The 21,721-nt window shown below is 48.9% G+C and overlaps 1 protein-coding gene across 2 annotated transcripts in view; it reads left to right on the plus strand.

Moving 5' to 3' along the window:
• The first annotated feature begins 6 nt into the window (after positions 1-6).
• The window catches only part of ST8SIA2 (ST8 alpha-N-acetyl-neuraminide alpha-2,8-sialyltransferase 2), a 38,470-nt gene continuing 16,755 nt past the window's right edge, over positions 7-21,721 (plus strand). The window contains exons 1-4 of one of the 2 annotated variants that reach the window (XM_019533758.1): positions 7-110; positions 12,950-13,012; positions 15,139-15,267; positions 15,882-16,139. In XM_019533758.1, coding sequence (XP_019389303.1) covers positions 13-110; positions 12,950-13,012; positions 15,139-15,267; positions 15,882-16,139 — 548 coding nt within the window. In that variant the 5' untranslated portion in view covers positions 7-12. The remainder of the gene's footprint in view (positions 111-12,949; positions 13,013-15,138; positions 15,268-15,881; positions 16,140-21,721) is intronic. The other variant, XM_019533759.1, reaches the window with a different exon arrangement.

The raw sequence follows: 21,721 nt of genomic DNA on the forward strand, positions 1-21,721 counted from the left end.
GCGGCCCCTGCCATGCCGCTGCCGTGCCGGGGCTGGACGCTGGCGCTGCTCGCGCTGCTCGTGGGCTTCCTCCTCCTCGCCGACATCTCGGAGCTGGAGCGGGAGCTCGGGTAGGGCGGGCGCGGCGGGGGGCCCCTTGCGACCCCCCCCGTCGGTGCCATGGAGGACCCGCCGGGCGAGGGAGAACTTGCCCGGGGGCTTTCCGGGCGCGGGGGAGCTGGCAGACGTCCCACGGCTGCGGGTGGGCCGACTCGGATAGGTGGGCAAAGAGTGGCCGGCGAGCGCGCTGCGTGGGGCTGGGGGAGCCTTGGGGTGACACCCGAGGGCGGGAGGAGGCGTCGGGGGCAAGGGGGCTCCTCGGAGACGCCGGCCGGCGGGGCTCGGCCAGCTGCGGGGGTGGCTCGGAGTCGGGTCCGGCGGGGTGAGCGTGCTGGTCCAGGGCGTAGGAGACAGGCCGCTGCACCGCCGACACGATTGCACCCGCTGGGGCGCGTGCAGAGACGTCGAGGGTCGGTCTGGCCGTTGTCCGCAGGCTGTAAGCGCCTGGGGGCAGAGGCCTCCTTGCATGGCACGTTTGTGCGGTGTTCGGTAAAGGTGCCTTTAGTCCCTGAAAGGGCTACCGAGCCGTCGTTATAATCCAACGGCGGGCAGCATCAGTGTCTTTCAGGGCTGAGGCGGGAGGGCAGTGGAGGGAAGCTGCCTTTGCTGCGCCTTTCTGTCTCCAGGCCTCCGTGACTCCTGCATCTTTGGCAAACAGTGACTTGAAAAGGCAAGAGAGAGCGGCTGGGAGTGTACACAACGGGAGGAGAGAAAGAGACGGTCCAAGTTTCCTGAGAGCTCTCAGTGCGCCTGTAAGGGAACAGTTACTCGCACAGAAACGGCTGTAAGCTTGAGATCGGCTTTCCAAATACCCCCACACACAACCACCCACGCTAATTCAGGAAGGGTGGTTCGCCTCCATCCTCTGCTATCCATCCACCACCTGCTCAGCTGTCTCGGGGAGTTGAAATGCAAGTCAAGAGCCAGCCACAGCACCCGGAGGCACCCGGTTTCGGGGCAGGTGCTGCTCACTTCTTGTCATCCCTTGGCTTAGAAATACTCCTTGAAGTATTTTCAGGAGAACAGCTTTGCCCACTCCCACACCCACCCTCACCCCAGCCTGTGAGTTGGACACTGGGTCAGCACAGCCTGCTTGGAAGAGGGTGGCTTGTATGAGCAGGAGAGGGGAGAACATATTTGTTTCACCCACGAACACTTGGAAATCTTGAACAACCTGGTTAAAAAAAGAAGAAGGAATGTTGATTTAAATGCGAAGTGAAAGGTATGGTGTTACTGACAAGAGGACCGAGAAAAAATCGTGCTGTTTCTCAGGGTATTAAGTCTTCAGTGTTGTAGGTAAGGAGGGAGTGCAAAGAAGAGAGGGCTGTGGTTGCGGGAGTCTGAGATGTTTCAGGGGCAGAGAGTTGTTTCGTTTAACTCTTTAAGTTGTCCTTCTTGCTGCCCGGGCTCTTCAGTAGGAAGCTGTGGCAAAGAGGGAGACAGACCTCAGGAGCTGGGTTATATTCCTTCAACCCTCCTCCCTTTTCAGCTTGGTCTACCCCCACTTTTCTGTACCATTATCATTATGTCGGTGAGAGCTGTGATTTTTACGGTGTAGCTGTGGACTTTGACTATACCAGGGTCATTATAGCGGGACTACTTTAGTGGACAGCTGCAGTCATATTTCCATCTGGTGTTTGCCTTTGTGAGGTGCTGATCTTCCCAGTGCCATTAGTACCTTGTTTTCAAACACCTGGTTAGAGACCTGGAACTTTTTATCCGGCTTGAATCTTCCTTTCCACCACTGCCTATGTGTTGGGTCTGTTGTTTTCCCGGGTACAATAGCAGCCAGGTTCCCTTGTAAGAGAAGGGGAAAGGCATAGCAAAATTGTGGTCATTTTCTGATTTGCTACAACCGGTGCAGGGGAATGGGATATAATTGCCTTGTCCCTCTGCCTCTCACTGTAACACAAGGGACTGGACTCTGCTACTGGTGGAAAAAATGTTGCCGGCTAGCAAGAGTAAAACCTGGCTCTGTGTTTTAAGTATAAAGGGAACCGTTCTTTGTTATGTGTTCATACACTGTCTGGCAAGATCTCTCCTGCCCTGATTATGAGTAAAAAGGAAGCCTGTAACTTGCTGTCACCAGGTGGCTTCTTCTCAAAGAAACATGTGAGCCGTGGTGATGCGCGCTTGACACTTCTTAGTGAGTCAGACTTAACGTGTGTGGAGATCTCATTTTCCCTGCCAGTCCAAACAGCATAACTCTTCACTTCGTCCAGTGAATGGTAATACCGAGGATTTCTGGCCAGACTTTATGTGACTCAAAGCCTTGGGGTCCCAATGAGTCTCTCAGCTCCTTGATGAGCACATCCAGTAACGCCAGCTGATAGCAGGCTTCAAGGAGACTGTGACCTCTCCTTGCTGACATGCAGCTCGCCACTCCCAGCCGTGGGGCCAGAAAGCCATCTTTGATGAGGTCCTGAAGGCTGTAGCAACTTCTGGACACAGCAGCCGTCCACTGTAAGAGTGAAGCATCTTTCCAGGATCACTAACCACCTCTGCCCTGGATGGTTTAACTCCTTCAGCTGAGGATATTGTGCTTTAAAGCCCTGGTACGCTGAGATCCAGTTACTCTTCTCTCTCCTTATATTATGCTACTTAAACGTGACTGCCGCCAGCATCTGCCACTAAGCTTTTCAACATACAGCAGTAAAGTTGAGCTCCCCCCAAGCATCCAGCCAAGCCCTGACATGGCCAGCTGCAGAATCTGTTCAGCTTCTGAGTCCAGCCTAAGGATTGCTTTAGGATTTCCCCTTGATTTGGTTTCCTGTTTGAGATGCTAAGGCAGATGAAACAAGGAGCTGCATCTGAGGTCAGTCGTGATGACCTGAAGGTTTGTGCTATGTCCTGATTGCAAAGTACTTTCGTTACAACCCTTCTACGCAGAAATCTCTTGCTTGCACTGGTGCTCTGCTGAGTTGTTCCGGGCCATCTAGTTTGCTGTTCTCTCTCAGTAGTGATTCTCCCTGCTTTGGTACCCTTGTGGGATAAATAGCACTGAATTGTGTCCAGGTCTTTTTTGGGGGGGGAGGGGAGGGCATTGCAAATGATTTTTTTCACCAAATTAAACTAAAATGCAAAACCAGCTCACGCTACTCTCTGAATCCTGTGCGACTTGGTATCTGCCTTTGCTGTGCTTCACTGATGCAAATCCAACCATAAATTATTAAGTGAATTAGTAGAATTTAAGCATAGCTACTTCACTTGAAGAGGTAAGCAGTTGAAGGACTAAGCCAGCGTCAGACGATCTGAGGTAGGACAAATAAAGACTAATGTCATGGCTACGTGCATGTATGTGCGATGAGATGAAGGTGTGTGCCATCTCATTACCTGAAACATTGCTAAAACAAGAATTATAATGGTTACTAAGTCAAGCCTCACTGGTGTTACGTTTGGATGTATGAGGATCTGAAACCTGACACTTCAGAGGTCCATGAGATGCCTCCCTTTTATCCATCTATCTGAGTTGGAGAGACATAGTTTTAGGAAGAGATGTAGAGTTAAGTTCGTGGTGTCCAGCTCACCAGGTGATGAGTGTTCGGTAGAGACAGATAAAAGTGAGATTGAGAGAGAGAACAAGATAACCGTAAGAAAAGTTAACTTTGTTGCATCAAGGACCACTTTCTAATCCTCTGGCTGGTTCAAAGCAGGGACAAGGCATGAGTTGCATAGCTCTCATTTCCGTGAATGAAATTGGGTCCCAGTGTGTTGACTTTCTGATATGACATGTAAGGATCTCCTCCCTTTCCTTCTTCTGGATAACCTCCCCCATCCTTCTATTTTTACATTCTGCCATGAGAGCATTTTGATGTAATTAGCTTGTTCTCTGTTAAGGAATAGGGGTCTGGTTTCTGCAGACTCAGTGTCATGGCTCCTGTGTCTTCAGGTTACACTGGCGATGAGACAAACACTTGTTCTTGATGAGGCACAAAACTCAGGACCAAATTCTACTCCCATTTACACCAGAGCAACCTCGGCTAACTTCCCTGGCATCAATCTCAGGCAGGTCTGGCTGTCTGCACTGAGAATGTCAAGGCATTCTCCTACCTTGGGTGTCATGCTAGCATATCTGCATCAGTGCTAGCAATATGTGGGAGTGATAGCATAGTCCAGGATTGAGCATTTTTATTACCAAGCCTTCTAGACACGTCCTAAGATAAAATAAAACATCCGTGGTCTGTTTGCACAGGCAGTCCCTGTCGCTGCGAGAAGCCTGGGGGAGCTCCCCCAAAATCTTCAGCACAGGCAGCATCCCTGGAATTCAGCCCTGTACCTTGAGGAAGAATAAAATTCAGAGCTCTAAATATAACTTCTGACATGGAGGAAGTTTTTAACACGGACCTGCCAAGCTTTGACAATGTGAACGAGTGTGATTTTAAACATTTATAAGTGAGATTTCAAATGTCTCATCAAGTCGCATTGCAAGATCCCTCATTCCAGCAGAGGAACACTTTTGAAAACTGCCTCTGAATTAATCCCCAAAGAGGGAATCTCACTTCCTGGGAGTTGGCAAGTCTGCCTAATGGCCACTATTCGTCCTAATCATGGTCTTTTTCACACTCTGCAGCAAAAACCTCAAAGGCAGCTGTTGAAACATCGTGGGGGACAATCTGCAAATATCAAATGTCCTGACTCATTCCAGTGTGTTGTGAAATGTGACACAGCTGAGAAAAAAAAATGTCTTCATCTGGGGCTTTGGGAAAAAGGGCACAAAGGGAAGTCATGTCATGCTCCATTTTAAGTAGCTGACTTGGAGGATCGAAAACATGCCTCTGATCCTATTGCTTCTCTCCAGACTCAGGTTTTGTTTCAAAGCTGTGAGTCAGCCTAGTACTTAGGGAAGTGCCGGCCCAATATGAGTGGTGAAAACGGAGTGTACTGCAGGCAGGCATTCAACAACTTCCCCACCTGCTGTTCTGCAAATCACCTTCCCTAGCATGACCTTCAACACCCGCTGCTATTCCAGTGCGGTGTACCTCACCTCCCTTCTGATATCATGCTAGTCCAGTCCTGGATCTCCCACCGTTCTGTCAATACAAGTCACTCTTAATGTACAGCACTCTCTGTTATTCTGCTGCTTGGCTTTTCTTGAGTTAGTTGAGCTGAAGTGTGATATGCTGAGATGGAGAACAGGCTGTTTCAGGCCAGAGACACAGGTTCAGGTGGAAGCCCAGTTGAATCAAAACTGAACCCCAGTTGAATCGGGTATAGCCAGGCTGGCTGGACACAGAGACTTCACCAGACAGAGCTACACTGGAGCATTGTCTTAGACCAAGGCACTGCTGGACATTTTGGGATGGACAAGAAGCTGTTCCAATTCAGAACCGAACTATGCCATCGATTCCTGTAAAGGTCCACATTGCAAAAAAGCAGTGAACCATTTTCTCAAGAAAAACAGAAAACCGTTAGTTGCAAAACATTTTGCAGAGATGGTTGCATTCTGACAAATACCTGCTGGGAACTACGGCAGGTTTCCATCAGAAAGTCTGCCTGTTTCCCAGTCAGGTTGCTTCTTCAGCAGCTTGGACTGGCAGGTTTACAGCTCCTTGGCAGCTGCTCTGCTGTGCTAATGGAGAGCCAGGGGACTGGAAACCTTGGGAATCCAGGCTCCAAAGCCCCCATGCTCCCACACCTTTGGCAATACAGGCTTTGAAGGCCTACATCTCCAGGGTACCACACCAAGCAGACTGGAGCCAGGTCTCCTGGAGCTGGGCAGAAAGGAGACAGTCCCTCTCCAAGAACTCTGGAAATGAGGGACGGGAAGTTGTTCCAAATTAGAAGGAAACCATTTCCAAAACGCCAAGCTCCTCTGCAGAGCAGATTGCCCAAGCACTGAATATTGGAGAAGGAAAAGGAGCTTAAACATCTGATCTGAGTTCTGTAGCTCAGACTCCCAGAGGGTTGTGTCACAGGCTCAATAGCCATGGGATTGTGCATCCCCGGAAGCCATGAGTCCTCAGGCCTCACGTATGCTCAAGTGGTTTGCCGGCAGAGCTTGAAGCGGGTCCACATTCGGAGGACCTCTGCTGCAACAGAGTTTCTTTCTGCCAGCCTATCTGCACCTGGCTTGCCCAAGTGGAAGAAGGCTTCCACAGCTGGCAGGAGGCCCTTGCAAGTCACCATGGTCCCTTCAGCAGTTGGTGCCTTCCTAGTGTGAACGTCACCGTCTGGCAGCACCACTGCAGCAGTGGAGCTCACCGATGCGTGTGTACTGTAGACACTCAGCCGTGGAAGGTCTTCTATGTTGGCAGAAGCAGGTAAAAAAGACCTAAGACCCACCCATGGTTTTGCCCCGCGACTTAACTTCTTTTCAGTTGGCGTCAGCAAATCAAGTGAGCCTGGGCGGTGCATCTGCACCCATCTTGCAGCAGGGCAGTGTTGAAGTTAGCACCTGTCTCTGAAATGCATGTCTCACTGTGAACAGATGTCAGCCTCATTGCATGCTGTTGTCAGTGGCTGTGAGGACACAGGAGTATGTTGTGTGTCCATATGCAGGGTGGGGAGGGGGTGTACTTCCATCTGCATCTATCTATACTTGTTTTTTGTGAGTGGGCTGTTAGCTCATCTCCCAAAAAGTCATTTGGTCACAGTGACATTTACTGGTCTTGAGCTTCCGTCTTGGTCTTTGCCTGCAACCGCTTCAGGATGCCCACAGTTGCTTGTGCTTTTCCACCCAGCGAGGTCTTCCCAGACTGGTCGCCTTCTATACTGGGCCTCCGTCACCCCGAATTGCACTTTCATCTTAACACAAGGCATATTCAGGCCCTGCCAAGCTAATCCCCATCCTTAGCAGATCATGGTGCGTGCTAATATATCAGCACTGCTGGCTCCCGCCAGCCGCTTTCTGCCTCTAGTACTATCCTTTTTGGGCACACCCGTAAAACAAGGATAATAAAATATATCTACCTCATAGGAGGGTTGTGAAACTTAATTAGTGTCTGTTAATCACTTGATATCCTCAGATATAATTGTGCTGTTAAGCATCTTCCCTGTGAGGCTCTCAAAGTGCTTAAATTCAGTTTAACAATTCCCCTGGTGGGCTATGTAGCCCTTTTTGTCTCTGTTTTCCAGAGGGGAGGAACTGAGGTGCACAAGGTCATTTAGGAAATACCTAGCAGATCCAGATCCACTAGAAATGGGAGAAGACTAAAAAAAATATTGAAGTGTATTTGAATTTTTCAGACAATTTGGCTTGACTTTTTTTTGGCCTTTTTGTATGTGTTTATATGTTTGTTTCCTATGACTATTTTGGTGAATGGGCTTATTGGCAGGGGCATCTGGAAAACTGTGAAATTGAAGTGGATTTTGTAGCTTGTCCATGGGAAACACATTTGGAATTTGTAATCCTGCAAATTTGGACCGAGAAACTGCCTCTGGAGTTACACTCATCCAAATATGCCATGTGGCCCACTTGTCCAATCAAAGCGGTTTGCATTTTGCATATCAAAACCACCCAGCGAACAGCTTGTGAATAAGAGGCAAGCCAAGAATTATTCCCAGAAACTCTTGAGTGAAGTAGTTCAGAAAATGAGTAAATTTGAGGGGGGGGGACAGTTCACAGGCAATCTGTGAAAAAAAGTCTTCAAATAAATATTTCATCCAGCCAGAAAGTCTGGATCTGAACCACAAGGCAATCTTTCCTCCCCATCCTCTTGTATGTGAATTAATACTACTTTACATTTGTATGCAGACCTTTTTGACCTACATAATACCTTCCATAGCACAGATTCTGCTCAGTTGTCTCAAAGCAAGAGTAAAGCTCACTGTAATACATATGGATCATATAAAGCTATCCCACACATGCTACTTGGTCACTGGAAAACATTTCCAGGCAGGAACTCAGCCATGTGAACGAAATTGGGAAGCAAGTTAATATGCTGTGAGGCCATAGGATCAAACAGACTTATCTAGTTTACTAAGACAATATAGTCCAAGCAGCCAAGTTGCATTAGGAAGGCATTTAAAAATCAATGCCTGTCTCTGCAACCTTCACAGAGGTTGGACTTTGATTACTGAGGTGAGAGATTTAAAAGTGTAGATCAGGTAAAATAAAATGGGCTGGCTTTTTCTGATGGTTCCACCTAATTAGTGTCTGTCATCTCTTAGTCTTGCCTGCTTCCCCGGCTGGTGAAGTGGAGTGATGTACAGACATTACCCTGCCTGTGTTGTTAATTATAATACAATGTTCCTTGGAAAAATCTTATGTCAGGACCACCGTGTCTGAGCGGTAGCTTTGCTTGGAGGGTAGATACCATGGGGCTGGTGACTCCATGCTGCATGCAGCCTTTAACTGTGCACTCAAAAGAGGGAGATATTGGGAAAGCCGGACCATGAAGAAGAAAAGGCACAGCAGAAGTTGTGGAAGAGCGTCCCCCAGAGTGCCCTGTGCCAGCTGGCTGCCTGCAGCAGTTACTGTGACGAGCCTTGCACCTGTCCTTAGGTTGGATATCTGGGGTCTGTGTGGCGATACAACAGCTCCACTAGGACCCAAAATAAGATACCAGCAAGCTGAGGACATAAGGTCTCGAGTTCCCCTGCTAATTCTCTGCTGTCCAGAGAGGCTCCCAAACTACTTTTGAAGTCCTCAGGCTGGAGAGGGAAGCAGGAAGACACCCGTGCGGTTCCACTGCAGGTGTTTGGTGCCTGCAGCGCTCCCATGGTGTGTGCTCATGTATCAGCACTGCATTTCATGTGTCGCCAAGGTTATGAACGTCCAAGAAAAGTCTGGCATGCACGTGTGCATGTGTCTGGGCACGTGTGTGCAGGGGGAGAGAGGGAGGGAACTAGCCAGAAATCCTTGTAGTCAGGGCCCTTGTTTGTTTTTCTCCTGCTGTTACTCTCATGTCAGGTCATTAACCAGGAAACATTGGAAATAGAGCTCCGCTCAAGTAGCTCGGGGTGATCATCTGTCATGGAGCGCATTTGGCATTCCCGCTTGAATGAATGCAGCTTTGTCTTTAGGTATCTGAGTTCTTCCGCTGACCCCACAGACTTATTCTCACCAAATCAGCATCTTCTCAGCTTGACACAGCTGTTGTTGGAGATGCAGTAAGAAGCGTGCATGCGTGTGTGCATGCATGCATGCGTGTGTGTGTGTATGTAATACTGCTCATACTTCAGTGGTACCTTTCATCAAAGCAGTTTACAAACTATTAAGGAATTACACCTGTCTCTGTCCCTTAGATTCTGTTATTCCTAACTAATAGTTAGCACAGCCGAGGCAGGGAACAAACTCACCCACAACTGACCAGCAAGTCAAGAGCCAGGAATAGAAGTCAGGAGGCCTGCCTGTCAGGCTGGTGCTCTAACCACTGCTGAAACGCCATCACCTCTGGGCCCTGATTGCTGTTTCAGAGTGCACAGCAATGCTGCAATCAGGATAAGGACCAGATAAATACCACATCCAATCAAAAACTGCAGGCGAACTCAAGGGGGCTGAATGTCATTACCCTAACTGGTATCTGGACAGGACGTTGCGAGTAAAGCTGGAGCTAAGCGCTAATGGGATTTTCTGCTGTGCAAAAAGATTTGGGAAACTTTCTCATGATGTAGCAAAACGGGGAAAAAAGCAGCTTGGCAGGTGTTTCTGGTGTGGCTGCCTGGTTCTCCAGCTGCTCAGCAGACAGCCAGGTGGATGGACAGATCACCTGCCTGCCCTCTGGAAAGGCAACCTGAGAAGCCAGTCATCTGCACCAACCCTGATGCTGACCAGGGGGTGAACTGGTTGCGTGAGGGGGCCTGTACAGCCCTAAGTCCCAGAAGGATCTAGTTCTTCATGCATTTGCCAGGTGAGTAAGGGCACCTGGGGACCCCTCAGAGACTGCAAAGAAAAATGTCTGTAAAAGCTGATCTGAGCATTAGCTGTGTCAGGGGGCTGCTGTGCCCCAAGCAGATGCCCTTGGCACAGTGCTACTGACAGTACTGGCAGGTCTTTACTTAGAGGCTAAGACACAAGGGCTTGCTAGACAGCAGGCGCATTTACATCAGACACTACTACACAGTAGAACTAATTACTGCATAGTAAGCAACACTGTTTACATGTGGTGATCCTTACTGCACAGTAAATTCCTCTACTCTGCAGTAAAATTGCTACCAGATGCCCAGCTGGGATCTCACTGCTAGCTGCCTCACCGGTGGGTTGGGGCAGGGGGCTGAGACGTGCCTCTACCCTGTAGCTCTTTCCAAGCCCCTTGCCTCCGATCAGGAAGCCGGGGTCCAGAGCTCCCTGCTGCCAGGGCAGAGGGACATTGTCCACCCCTGGGCTTCATCACCAGAGCCTGCTCCAGCAGCAGGCAGCTCCCAGGGACAGGGAACAATATCCTGCCAGCAGACAGCTGTCACCCCCTGGCCTAGCACCTGTGGGGAGCCTGGTTGCTGCAGGGGGGCGGGAGCAGATTGCTGCCAGGCGCAGCATATCTGCTCCCAAATCCTTGCATGTGTGGATGCCTGCCTGGGGTGGGTTTGCTCTAGAATAATTTACTCTAGAGTAAAGCCAGCAGACAGCATTTGCATGTGTAGACATGCCCAGCAAATGCATCTGGACTTCAGTATTACATCTTATCCAGCAGCGTAGGCCCCTAAAACTCCTGGCTGGGCCTTGGATTCATTGCTGGGGGCCTGGCACCTTGGCAGAGCACATTGCCAAGGAGGTTTGAAACCTGCCTCCTTCCTGCCAGAATCTTATCTAAATCAGCACGTTCCTGTGGAACCGTTTGACTCTGGCAATTATTTCAACAGAAAATGCACTCTGACAATTTCCAGCCAGCCTGCTGGCCTGGCATGATCAAAGGGAAGGAGCTATGGTTTAACCAAGGGGGGTAACAAGTTGCTTAGTTGTAAAACACTAGCACTGTCCAGGAATACCCCATAAGCATCATTTGGTCCCATTCACGCTGCAAAGTTGCCCTGGCTTTAGCTCATGGGAAGACTGTACGATAAGCCGATATCCCCAGCACAGTGCTGTTTACAGCAATAGCAGGACCGTACAAAGGGTCATGGGATCGCCAATGATGGCACACATATCTGGACTTCAGCTTTTATGTTTAATCCATTAGCACAGGACCTTTAACCCCTAGCTGGGGCTTGGATTCAGTAGTGGCCCAGGGGAGAGGCACAGTCAGCCCTGTCACTTGTGACCCTTAAAGATGATCTGGATTTAAAAAATATGCTGTAGTATGTAGGGACCAACACTGGCCCAACCATAGGGCCTGGACCAGATGGGAGAATAGGCCTTTTTCAATTCCTAGTGTCTCCTTGTGTAGTAGAGATTGTGGGCAACCACTTATTCAGGCAGCAGTGTTTCCCTTGGCCCTTAATCCAGTCCCTGTCTGTCTTACCGTGAGTGCAAGGGAAAGCAAATGCTGGCTGGATGGCTCCTTCAAGAGAGAAGCATTTGTAAAGAGGCGTGGATCGCACACTAATCTAGATGGCTCCTGCACCCTGTAGTGCACCCCATTAAAACAGATGCTTAGTAAATGCCAATAAGCTCTGGAATGAAGCAGCTCTGCCATTCCCCGGATGCGCCAAGGAATGAAATAGCACATTGATTCTCCAAACTGTCAAAGGCATGAAGAAGCTGTTATGGGAGGAATTGTTTTAGCCTGGGAATACATGGTTTCTTTGGGAGGTAGGAGGCTGTATAACATGGCACATTGCAAAGCACCATTTCCCAACAGAGATGCTCCCAGGGTTTAAATGGGGTGGGCAAACTTCCAGCTCCCTCAAACATTTGCTCCAGGCTCACAGTGCTTTTCTGGACATCCACAAAAGTCCAGTCTTTTCTTCTCCGTTTCCTCTTCTTCTGGGGCCAAGGTATCCACTCTCTGTGTATGATTGTAGAAGCTCAGGCTGTGTCTAAATTGCCTCTGGAGTGAGCCCAGAAGCACTGCTGAGCACTAAGTCCCATCCACTTCCAAGAACTGGGCAGTGTAGAGGGCTTGGGCATAGCGCCCTGAACCACCTGTGCACAGAGCAGGTGTCTGAAGGACTTATTTCTGGGCTGTGCCCCTGGGTTTGTTTCAAAGGCAGTGTAGACCCACCCCCAGAAAAAAACTGTCATGAAAAATAAGTCTCACAAAGCTCAACATTAGTGGGGGAAATTTTTCTGTTTTCTCACATGGGTTTGGTACTTTTGGTGATCATCCTCATCTCTGGGCGTGGGAAACAGTATGCCAGAGATAAAAGACTGAGCACTGGGTTTTCCAGTAGAGGTGGGCACTGAATTATTGCCCATCAGTTGGAGTCGTGTGCTTGTTTCCTGGATGCCCCTTTGAAAGTACTGGCCCCAAGCAGGAATGAGCTCCACTGTCAGCTCTCTGCAGATGGGACACTTGTGCTAGTGTTTTTTAATGTAACCATCTTCATGATGGTCCTGATGCAGAGGGGTGGTTTGGCAGGCCATACAGGTAGCCCTGGTCTCTGAACTTGGTCAGCGCAGAGCAGCCTGTAGTGATCTGGGCTGAACAAGCCCAAGGACGAGGGAAGTATAAAGATGTTTTAAAGCCACCTTTGCTCCCACCCCTGCCTGGGTAAGAGGATCAGACCTGTTACTACAAGTCTGAGGACATTCTGAAATGGTTAATGAAAATAGCTTTTATCAGACTTTTTGGACTTCATACAAGGAGGTCAGTCTTCACTAGTGGCTTAGGCACAGTGGGGCAACACTAATCAAGGGCATGAGAGACCCCCCGCCAGATGCCAGGACACTGCTGTTTTGGACGGGGCGTAATGCAACTGTTGTAGCGGCTGCCGAGTCGGAATCTCTCCAGGCCGGGGTCTCTTGACTATTGAACAATGCTCTGGCAAGAGGAGCTGGGTTTATAAATAATGCATTTCCTTTGTCTTGCAGGAATTCTGGAGGCAGAGGTACAATCAGATCAGCTGTGAACAGCTTACATAGCAAATCTAATAGGTTTGTAAATTAGATTTTGTGTTCATTTGTTTTTGCTGTAAGGCAGCGATTAATCTGCTTCTCTTCTTTGCTGGCTAGTGCCCTTATTTAGCAAATGTATCTGTTTCTTTTCACTTCTGCTTTGCATTTTTTTAATCGTTTCCCCTTCTATCTCGGTGCAATAATCATTTGCAAATAACCATGGATCTGCAAGTTGTGGTGATTAAGAGAATGAGAAGAAGAGTTACTTATTGTGAAAGATAAGTCCACTGAGTTGCCACTTTTGCAGTTTGCCACTGCGGTGTTTAAAAAGAAAAAGATGTCTTTCTGGGAGTTCAGACTCTCGTTGTCTTTCATCATAATGTCATTCATAACGTTGTTCTGTGTCCTCACTGTCTCATTCGAGGACATTGTGACATTTCCAAGCACATTCCAGGCAATTATAACAACACCGTCGTATACACATAATTGCACAGTTGTACTTAGTGACATCATTTGGTGATGCCATGACATCAGTCTACGATGATGCCAGAACACATACACAGAATAAAGCATAAAGTGCACAAGAAAAGCCACAGTTATTGCCAGACAGGATTTCTTTAACCAGTTACAGTTGTGGGTTTTTTTTACATCTTGAGTATTTGTCTGACAGGACATCAGATTATGTGGCCAGGTGAGAGGTTTCTGTCAGCCTTTGCTGGCATTCTCTGGAGCTGCTGCTTGGATGCTTGCATTTACACACACAAAGACGATAGCAAATGGGATTTAGAAATACAATCAGCTTCCTTCGGTAAATATTAAGTAGACAGGCACCCAAAATATCCTCAGCTGTGCCTGGGACTTCCCGTCAGTCTGCCTGTATGGAAAGCAAGCCAGCCTCCCGCACCAGCAGTTGCCAGTCAACAGGACAGGTACAGAGCCACACCATCCCTGGAGGGACAGGATCGTGCTGTGAGATCTGTGTGCGTGCACAAGGTGTTCTGCCACAGAAACACCAGCTGCCACATCTGTCTGTCAGGACAGCTTTGCTTGGTTTAATCTTAAGTATCCCTTTCTATTTACACCCTCTGTCTCCTAGTTATGTCCCCTAAGTAGCTGTTCTCCCTGTCGGATGTTCACATGCTCTGAATAGACCAAGTTATTTGCAAACTGTCTCCCAGACCAAATTGGCTTTTTGCACTTAGGAGGGACATTCCCCTTAACTGGTAGCAAATACTCTGGCTGTGGATTTTTCAGAGCTCTCTGAAGTGTGAAGGCTTTTTTTTTTTGGCCTGCATGCACATGCCCTGCTTCTTGATGAGACACTCGCTTATTCTCTTTGGAGGGAGGCTTGTTGTAATACAATATTCAGAGGCTCCCATAATGTATGCCATTTGATGTAAATGGCACTGAAATGCTAAGACCTTTGTTTGCTCCCAGGGTTTCCCAATGAGCATCATCAGAGCTGCAATACCAGGACACTTGACTGCTCCTTGATACTCCTGGATCAGTCATTTCCTTGTCTGGGGCAGTAACAGGCAGTGGATGCAATGAAATCCCTGTGTTCTCTGCAGCAAGAAACACATATTATCAAAGTGCTCGCCCCCTGCTTTTCATAACAGGGCATTTATAAGTGGTACCAAATCCTGCTTGCAATGTCCAGGATCTCAGCTAAATTCATTTCTTGCTTTGGAGTGAAGTAAAGGTCATGGGTTTCTGATGCGGTTTTAACCCACTGAGGGAGTTTGACAGGTGGATTTGGGTTGTCATTTGGGAGGCTGTTATGCCTCTGCATGCGTAGCTGGTTGTGTCTGCGCATGCTGTCTGCAGGCAGAAACCCTGAGCAAGTCTGTGAGCTTCTAGGAGAATCTGCTCATTTGGTTTATGAGCACCTGCATGTGTGCAAATCTGTGTACTTGTGTACATGGATTAGTGTCTGAATCTGTAAACGTCGGTGTGCTTTGTATACTTGTGTATAAGTGTATGTCTGGGAGAGAGGGTAGAGAAATAAAGGCATCAACTTTCCTCCCCTGGTTAGGCAATAACGACAGTTTTGCTTTTCTAAGGAAGTTTGAATCCCAGCCGCCACAACAGAAGCCAAGTGATTAGAGATGCCATCGGGATGCTAACTGATCATGTCTCTCCCTCTCTCTATCTTTCTTCTCTAGAGCTGAAGTAGTAATAAATGGTTCTTCGTCTCCAGCTGTTGTTGACAGAAGTAATGAAAGCATTAAGCACAACATTAAACCAGCCTCATCCAAATGGAGACACAACCAGACACTCTCTTTGAAGATCAGGTACTGGTAATTACCTATAGGACAAGAGACAGATTTGGTCCTCTCCAGTGCAAGCTGGCAAATTGCCTCTGTATATCATCTAAAGAAGTCAAGAAAGAAATAAAATGTTTATCTCCTGCTGAGCTAGACTTCATATCTGTAAGCAATCACTTGGAAATGAATTCCCAGCTCAACCAGCTGGCCTCACACTAACAAAGCGAGACGGGCTTGAGCTTCCATTTTTCCATGCCATGCAGGGACCGGGGCATGATGTGGATCCGTGATGTCGAGTCACACACAAAAGATGGGAAATGTCTTGCCTTATGCTGTGACCTTTACTGGCTGAGAGTAGAGCAGCGATGAGGGGTTTACCGAGGGCTGTCTCCAGAGGGTGGGCAGGCAGGGGAAGATGCGTACAATCAGCGTGCGCTGCAATTGCTTTCATTTTCACACAGGAGGTTTCAGCTTTCAGCCATTTGAGCATCTCCTGAAGGTCATCACTCAGCAGTGAGTGTGGCCCGTCAGCAGCTAGGTTGTGGAGCTTGGACAGGCAGCGGGTGTTTAGCCATCATAGGTCACGTAATGAGCCATCCCTACCGCTGACATAAGCTGCCTGTTTTCTTTCCTTTCTCCAGGAAGCACATCTTGAAGTTCCTGGATGCAGAGAAGGACATCTCGGTGCTGAAGGGGACCCTGAAGCCTGGGGATGTGATTCACTATGTCTTTGACAGAGACAGCACCATGAATGTCTCCCAAAACCTTTACGAGCTGCTGCCACGGACTTCTCCCCTGAAGGGCAAGCACTTCCGGACCTGTGCCATCGTGGGCAACTCGGGGATCCTGCTAAACAGCGGCTGTGGGAGGGAGATTGATGCACACAGCTTTGTAATAAGGTAGGCCTGATTTCCTGGGTCAAACTGTAAGTCAGACTAGCCCAAAATGCTGTCTTATGCAGGGACAGAGCGTGGGAGGCTGAGAGGGAGCATGAACAGGTGCGATCCAAAACCTTCCACCCCGTGCTCCTCTCCTATTCCAGCTTCCACATTGCATTCTCCAGCTGCAGTTTGCACACACACATGTGCATGTGTGCGCGTGCGCACACACACACACGCACACGCTTCATCCCTACAAGCATCCCTCTTATCCCAAGCTCCCACCCATTATAATCCTCACACGTACCCACGCTTCTACAGTCACACACAGCAACTTCTCGCACCCACATTGTTCACATCCTACCATACACTTGTATCCCCAGCCCCTGCAGATGAACCCAGTACACACACACACCACCCACAGCCCAATGCACTCTTTACTTCATACACTCCTACAACTCTGCATCCTTTTCACACCCTACCACTCACTTTCTCAAGCACACTCCACCGCTTCACAACTTGACAAGGACGTATAGAAATACCCCAGTGGCACATGCACCACCCACTACATGCATATAAAAACCCGCCTGTACACACACACAGAAACGTACATAGTCTGTATATAAACTCTGTTCCCTGCTGGTGCCTATACGCAAGGCCGGACACAGGCATGGATGAACCGGGTGGCCGCCTTGGGCCTGGACAGAAAGGGGGCCTGAAAATTATAATTTTCTTCCATTTTCCGATTATTATTATCGTTATCTCTGGTGAAGGGGGCCTGATACTAAAAGTTCGCCCGGAGCCTCCAGGAGTCTAGGTATGGTGCTGCCTTTACACCCCCACAACACCCTAATCAAAACCTGTCATATGTACACCTGCATCACACCTAAATACACACTCTTTTACTCCTACAGTCACATGTAGACAAATATCCACACACACACTCTGTCCTCACACAAACACACTCCCCCCCGCCCTGCTTTCTTCACACAAGTGCAATAATTGCCAGCAGCATGCTTTAGGGAGCCAGCAGCAAAAAGGAAGATGCCCTGATCCTTATGGCCCATACAGTTGTAGTGGCTGAGGAGCTGTGACAAGTCTGCGGATGATTTGTGCCTGTGCAGATGTTTGCTTTCTGGCCAGTCTATTATGGAGACAGCCCCAATCTGTCAGTGGCTTACAAAGCAATTCTGCGTGTGACATGGGAATGAAGATAACGCCACCTCTGCCCTCTGGACAACATGTCCAATCCAGCCTTCCTGGCTGTCAGACAGGGATTGAGTTTGGAGGAAACATTCCCTGGGTAGTTTGCTCCATAGCTTGAAATGGAGCAAAGCCTATTCAGACCACAAAAGCTGGCACAGTCACAGCAAGGACTGGGGCCACTAAAGAGAGCCCAAGTCCACATTTATATTAAAAACGTGTGCAAAGACGGTAGTGTTGAGTCAGGGAACAGCTTTTCGCAGCATTTCTATGTTGTTTCAGAGACCTAATGTAGATGCAGTTGCACTGAGGAAAGCATATAGGCTGTAGCAGCAAGAGCACTTTTCTGCCAGTGTAAGGTGTATCTCCACTGGGAGGCTGAGCACGGATAACTGTCCCACTAGACTGGTGAGCTGTTTCTAGTGTAGCTATGCCCTGCAAGGGCTGTTTCTGGGCTCGGAGACTGCCAAGTCTTTGGATTTGGTCTCCTTTATTTGAGTAAGCAGTGTTGTGACTTAAGTAAGGGTCTGGCAGTCGACTAGGACTCCTTGGTGCTGTCTCTTGGAGGAGGGAAGAGTTCTTAAAGAAATTGCATCGCTGGTCTTTGCCGCAGTGCCTTTCTCTATAAGAGGAGATGGTGAAAGGCCTTGATGTGGGCAGCACGGTGAGGATCTAATCCATCAGTGTTCAACAGGTGCAGGAAGACCGTGAAGCTGAAAGGTGCCATCGAAACACAAGCAGTCAGCAGAGCCAAGGCACCCTATGTTTTTCAATGTGATGCCAGTAGCCTAGCATCCTCCTAATTTCCTGTGGGTATCCATCAGCTGCTCACGCTCCAGTCTGCCAGCACCAGGGTATGAGCCGGATCAGTAAAATCATCTGTCACTCGGTCAAAACAAATAGGACGACCAAGCGTGACTTGAATGCTGTCTGTGGAAAGAGCAGGAACCAACAGGGAAAGGGTTGGTTCTGTTTCCAGCATGCAGCAAACGTGTCTCGTCACTTCAGAACCTCAGTCCCTAGACTCCTGCTGTGATATATAAGCTGGAGTCCTGGACAGAGAGAATGAAAAGCATGTTCAAGGAAGGAGCAAGTGGGAGAATTCCTCAGCGTGCGTGTGTGTGCATCTTCTGACAGGAGACACCAATTAAAATGCAGAGAGAGATGGCTGCAGGCCGCTGTTCCCAAACGGCCCAGCCCTGGGGAGGCCACAAGCATTGATAGTCCTGGCATCCACCTTCTGCTGATTTCATTACCGTTGCTGGTGCCACAGGGTGTGCTGTGCAGCAGGGAGTCACCAGGAGAGAAGAGACTCAACAGCATTACTCTAGCAGGGCTAGAATGAAGGGCTGCGGGTGTCGCAGTTGTCATTTCTGGCTCTCATCGGATGTTTCTAGCCCTTCCAATTATAGCAGCTCCCTGCACACTACGGCACAGTCAGTTTTCCAGAGTGGTTGGCTGACGGTATCGCAGAGCAGCAATTGCACGTGGATGCACTTGCACTTATGCACGGCGCACGCTGTTCTTGATCAGAGTCAGCTCTGGCAGGGGAGTTTGTGCTACAAGACTCCAGCCTTGGTCTACACTGACCTACAGCCACCGCAGCTTTCCTAAGGCTATGTTACTAGCATTTGCCACTCCCAGCAGACGGTTCTCATGCTAGCTTGCCAGTTTCTTGTGCGCTTCCCAGCTCACCTGGAGTGCACAGAGCAGTGAGGGAGGTTAGAGGTGTACTGTCTTCTCCTCCTACCTTTTGATATTCAGAATGTACATCAGACCTTTGCTCTAGTGAGGGTTTCTCTATGCTGGAAGCACTGCTGTAGTTCATACTTGCCATAGTGACAGAGATGTTACCAGGTCCTTTCGGCACAGCACACATGACAGATGCATGTCTGTACAAACCCATGCTTGGAACAAAAATACACTCCCTGAGGTATTTATGGGTATACACATAGAGGCATGCACACAGAGAGACAAACATGCTAGCAAATACACACACGTGTGTTAGGGCATGCATAAACAGATGTCTTTGTATACATTGATCCATTCACCCAGGTATGTGAATGTGCATGCACGGATTGTGCAGTTGTGTTTGCCCACACACAGAAGTGCATATGCATACAGGCTCAGACATGCTTGACTCTGCACGCAAGTACACTGAACAGCTCCCACATACATGCGTTAACACATGCTTTTTCTTGAATTTTCTGTACCCATAGTGGTCTTTCTATATTAAAGCAGGATCTTTGATGTGAATGCTTTATAACATTTCAGCACTGTGTGCTCTGGGATGGTGATCCTCAGCCCACTAGTGACCATGGAGGTGCTGGGGGGAGGCCAGAGAAGGGGATGATAGATCCTGGATGTTAGATCTATTAATAGCTCTTGAATAGAAGGGTTGGAGCTGTTTCCTGTTGCATCGCTAAACCAATAATGGCAGATGTGGAGGGTAATGAATAGAGAGGATAGATCATGCTAGCTATAGCTGGTTCAGTGCTTTCCCTCTAAAGCTTCCACCCCTGCCCTGAAATACTGGACTAGACAGACCATTAGTCTGACCCAGTGTGGCACTTACATCCTGATATGGGGGGAAGGAGGGCAGTTAGCTGACTCCCGCAGGTCCAGACAGCATTGTGCTGGGAGTCTGTGCTGCCCTGCACATACCGCTTCCTGAACGAGAAACAACAGGGCTCCCTTATTGCAGGAGAGCTCTACACTAGCATGCATTACATTAACAACTATGGGAGACAGCACACCAGGGCTAGCCCACATAACTGCATGGTGCTGCTGTCCACTGACATAACACTGTGCTGAAGCTGCTACACAGCTATTTATAGTTTCATAGTAGTTAGGGGTCAGAAAGGACCTAAATAGATCATCTGGTCTGACTCTCCGCCACTGGCCGGAGCACACGACCCCAGCCAGGTGTTCATCCAACCTCTTTTTGAATTTACCCAGGGTAGGACCGAGGACCACTTCCCTAGGAAGTTGGTTCTGGATCCTAGCCACCCTAACAGTGAAATAATGCCTCATAATCTCTAACCTGAACCTGTTCTCCAGCAGCTTCTGGCCATTGTTCCTCGTCACCCCAGGTGCTGCTGGGAGGAATAGGACCCTTCCTATTTGCTGCTGATCTCCCCTAACGAGTTTGTAGGCAGCCACCAAATCCCCACTCAGCCTCCACTTGCTGAAGTTGAACAGGTTCGGGTCCCTCAGCCTCTCCTCATAGGGCCTGCCCTGTTGCCCTCCAACCACGTGGATGGCCCTCCTCTGAACCCCCTCCAGGCAGGCCACATCCCTCTTAAAGTGCAGTGCCCAGAACTGGATGCAGTACTCCAATTGAGGCCGGACCAATGTCGCGTAGAGGGGGAGTATCACCTCTCTGGACCGGCTATATGTGGATCACATGGATCGGTGTGGGCTGCTGGATCAAAAAGAGTTGAGGACCACAGCTCTAAGGACATGGACAGATAAAACCATTGCCGCACTGTTGAAAGAGGGGATTGGCTGCGATTCAGCAGAATCCACTGTGGCTGCACTGTCTTTTCTCCTAATCCACAGGAAGTGAAGCTAAACCCTCATAATGTACCTCCTGTTCCATTCAGGGGGAGGTTCGTTTACTTTGGGATAGTAGTGGATAGACAAAATAATTACACTGGATCAGCTGGTGCAGGGTCTGAAGCAGTAAGACCCTCCTCCCCACCTTTAAAAATGGTGTAACTGTGTATCTGTCCATGCCTTAGAGGAGCAGGAAGCTGATGGTGTGTACCAAAGCAAGATGCTGAATGTGTACTTCATAAATGGACTTTTAAGGCACATGAACAACAAATGGAAGGTACCCAAGAGACATTGGGTAGGTACGTACAGGTCATTTCCCTAGTAGGTTCCAGATAGGTCAGTGTCTAGGGGACTGGTAATGGGCACAGGGCGTCTGTCTTCACAGTACCAGTGGCAGTAGTGGTTGAAAGGCATTTGGGGTAGATCAGTCAACAGCCATTGTCACTAGGTCAGAGCCTTCTTTACAGCACTGATATACTAGAGTTGAGAAATGTTCACAACTCCTCATAGCAGCCCCAGGATGGCATCAGAAGGCAGGGGACACTATCCAAGTAATTTGCCCAAGGTCACAGAGTGAGTCAGTGGCAGAGCCAGGAATCAAACACCTCATCATACTGCATGGCCCGTCCAACACAGTCCGGTGGGTGGAGAATTGTCTGGAGGGTCGCACCCAGAGAGTCGTGGTGGATGGGTCGGTTTCGACCTGGAGGGGTGTGGGCAGTGGGGTCCCGCAGGGCTCGGTCCTTGGACCGATACTTTTTAATATCTTCATCAGCGACTTGGATGAGGGAGTGAAATGTACTCTGTCCAAATTTGCAGATGACACTAAGCTATGGGGCGAA

Source organism: Crocodylus porosus, unplaced genomic scaffold, assembly GCF_001723895.1.
Source record: "Crocodylus porosus isolate Cpor-Errol unplaced genomic scaffold, CroPor_comp1, whole genome shotgun sequence".
In the NCBI taxonomy this organism is placed as follows: Eukaryota; Metazoa; Chordata; order Crocodylia; family Crocodylidae; genus Crocodylus; species Crocodylus porosus.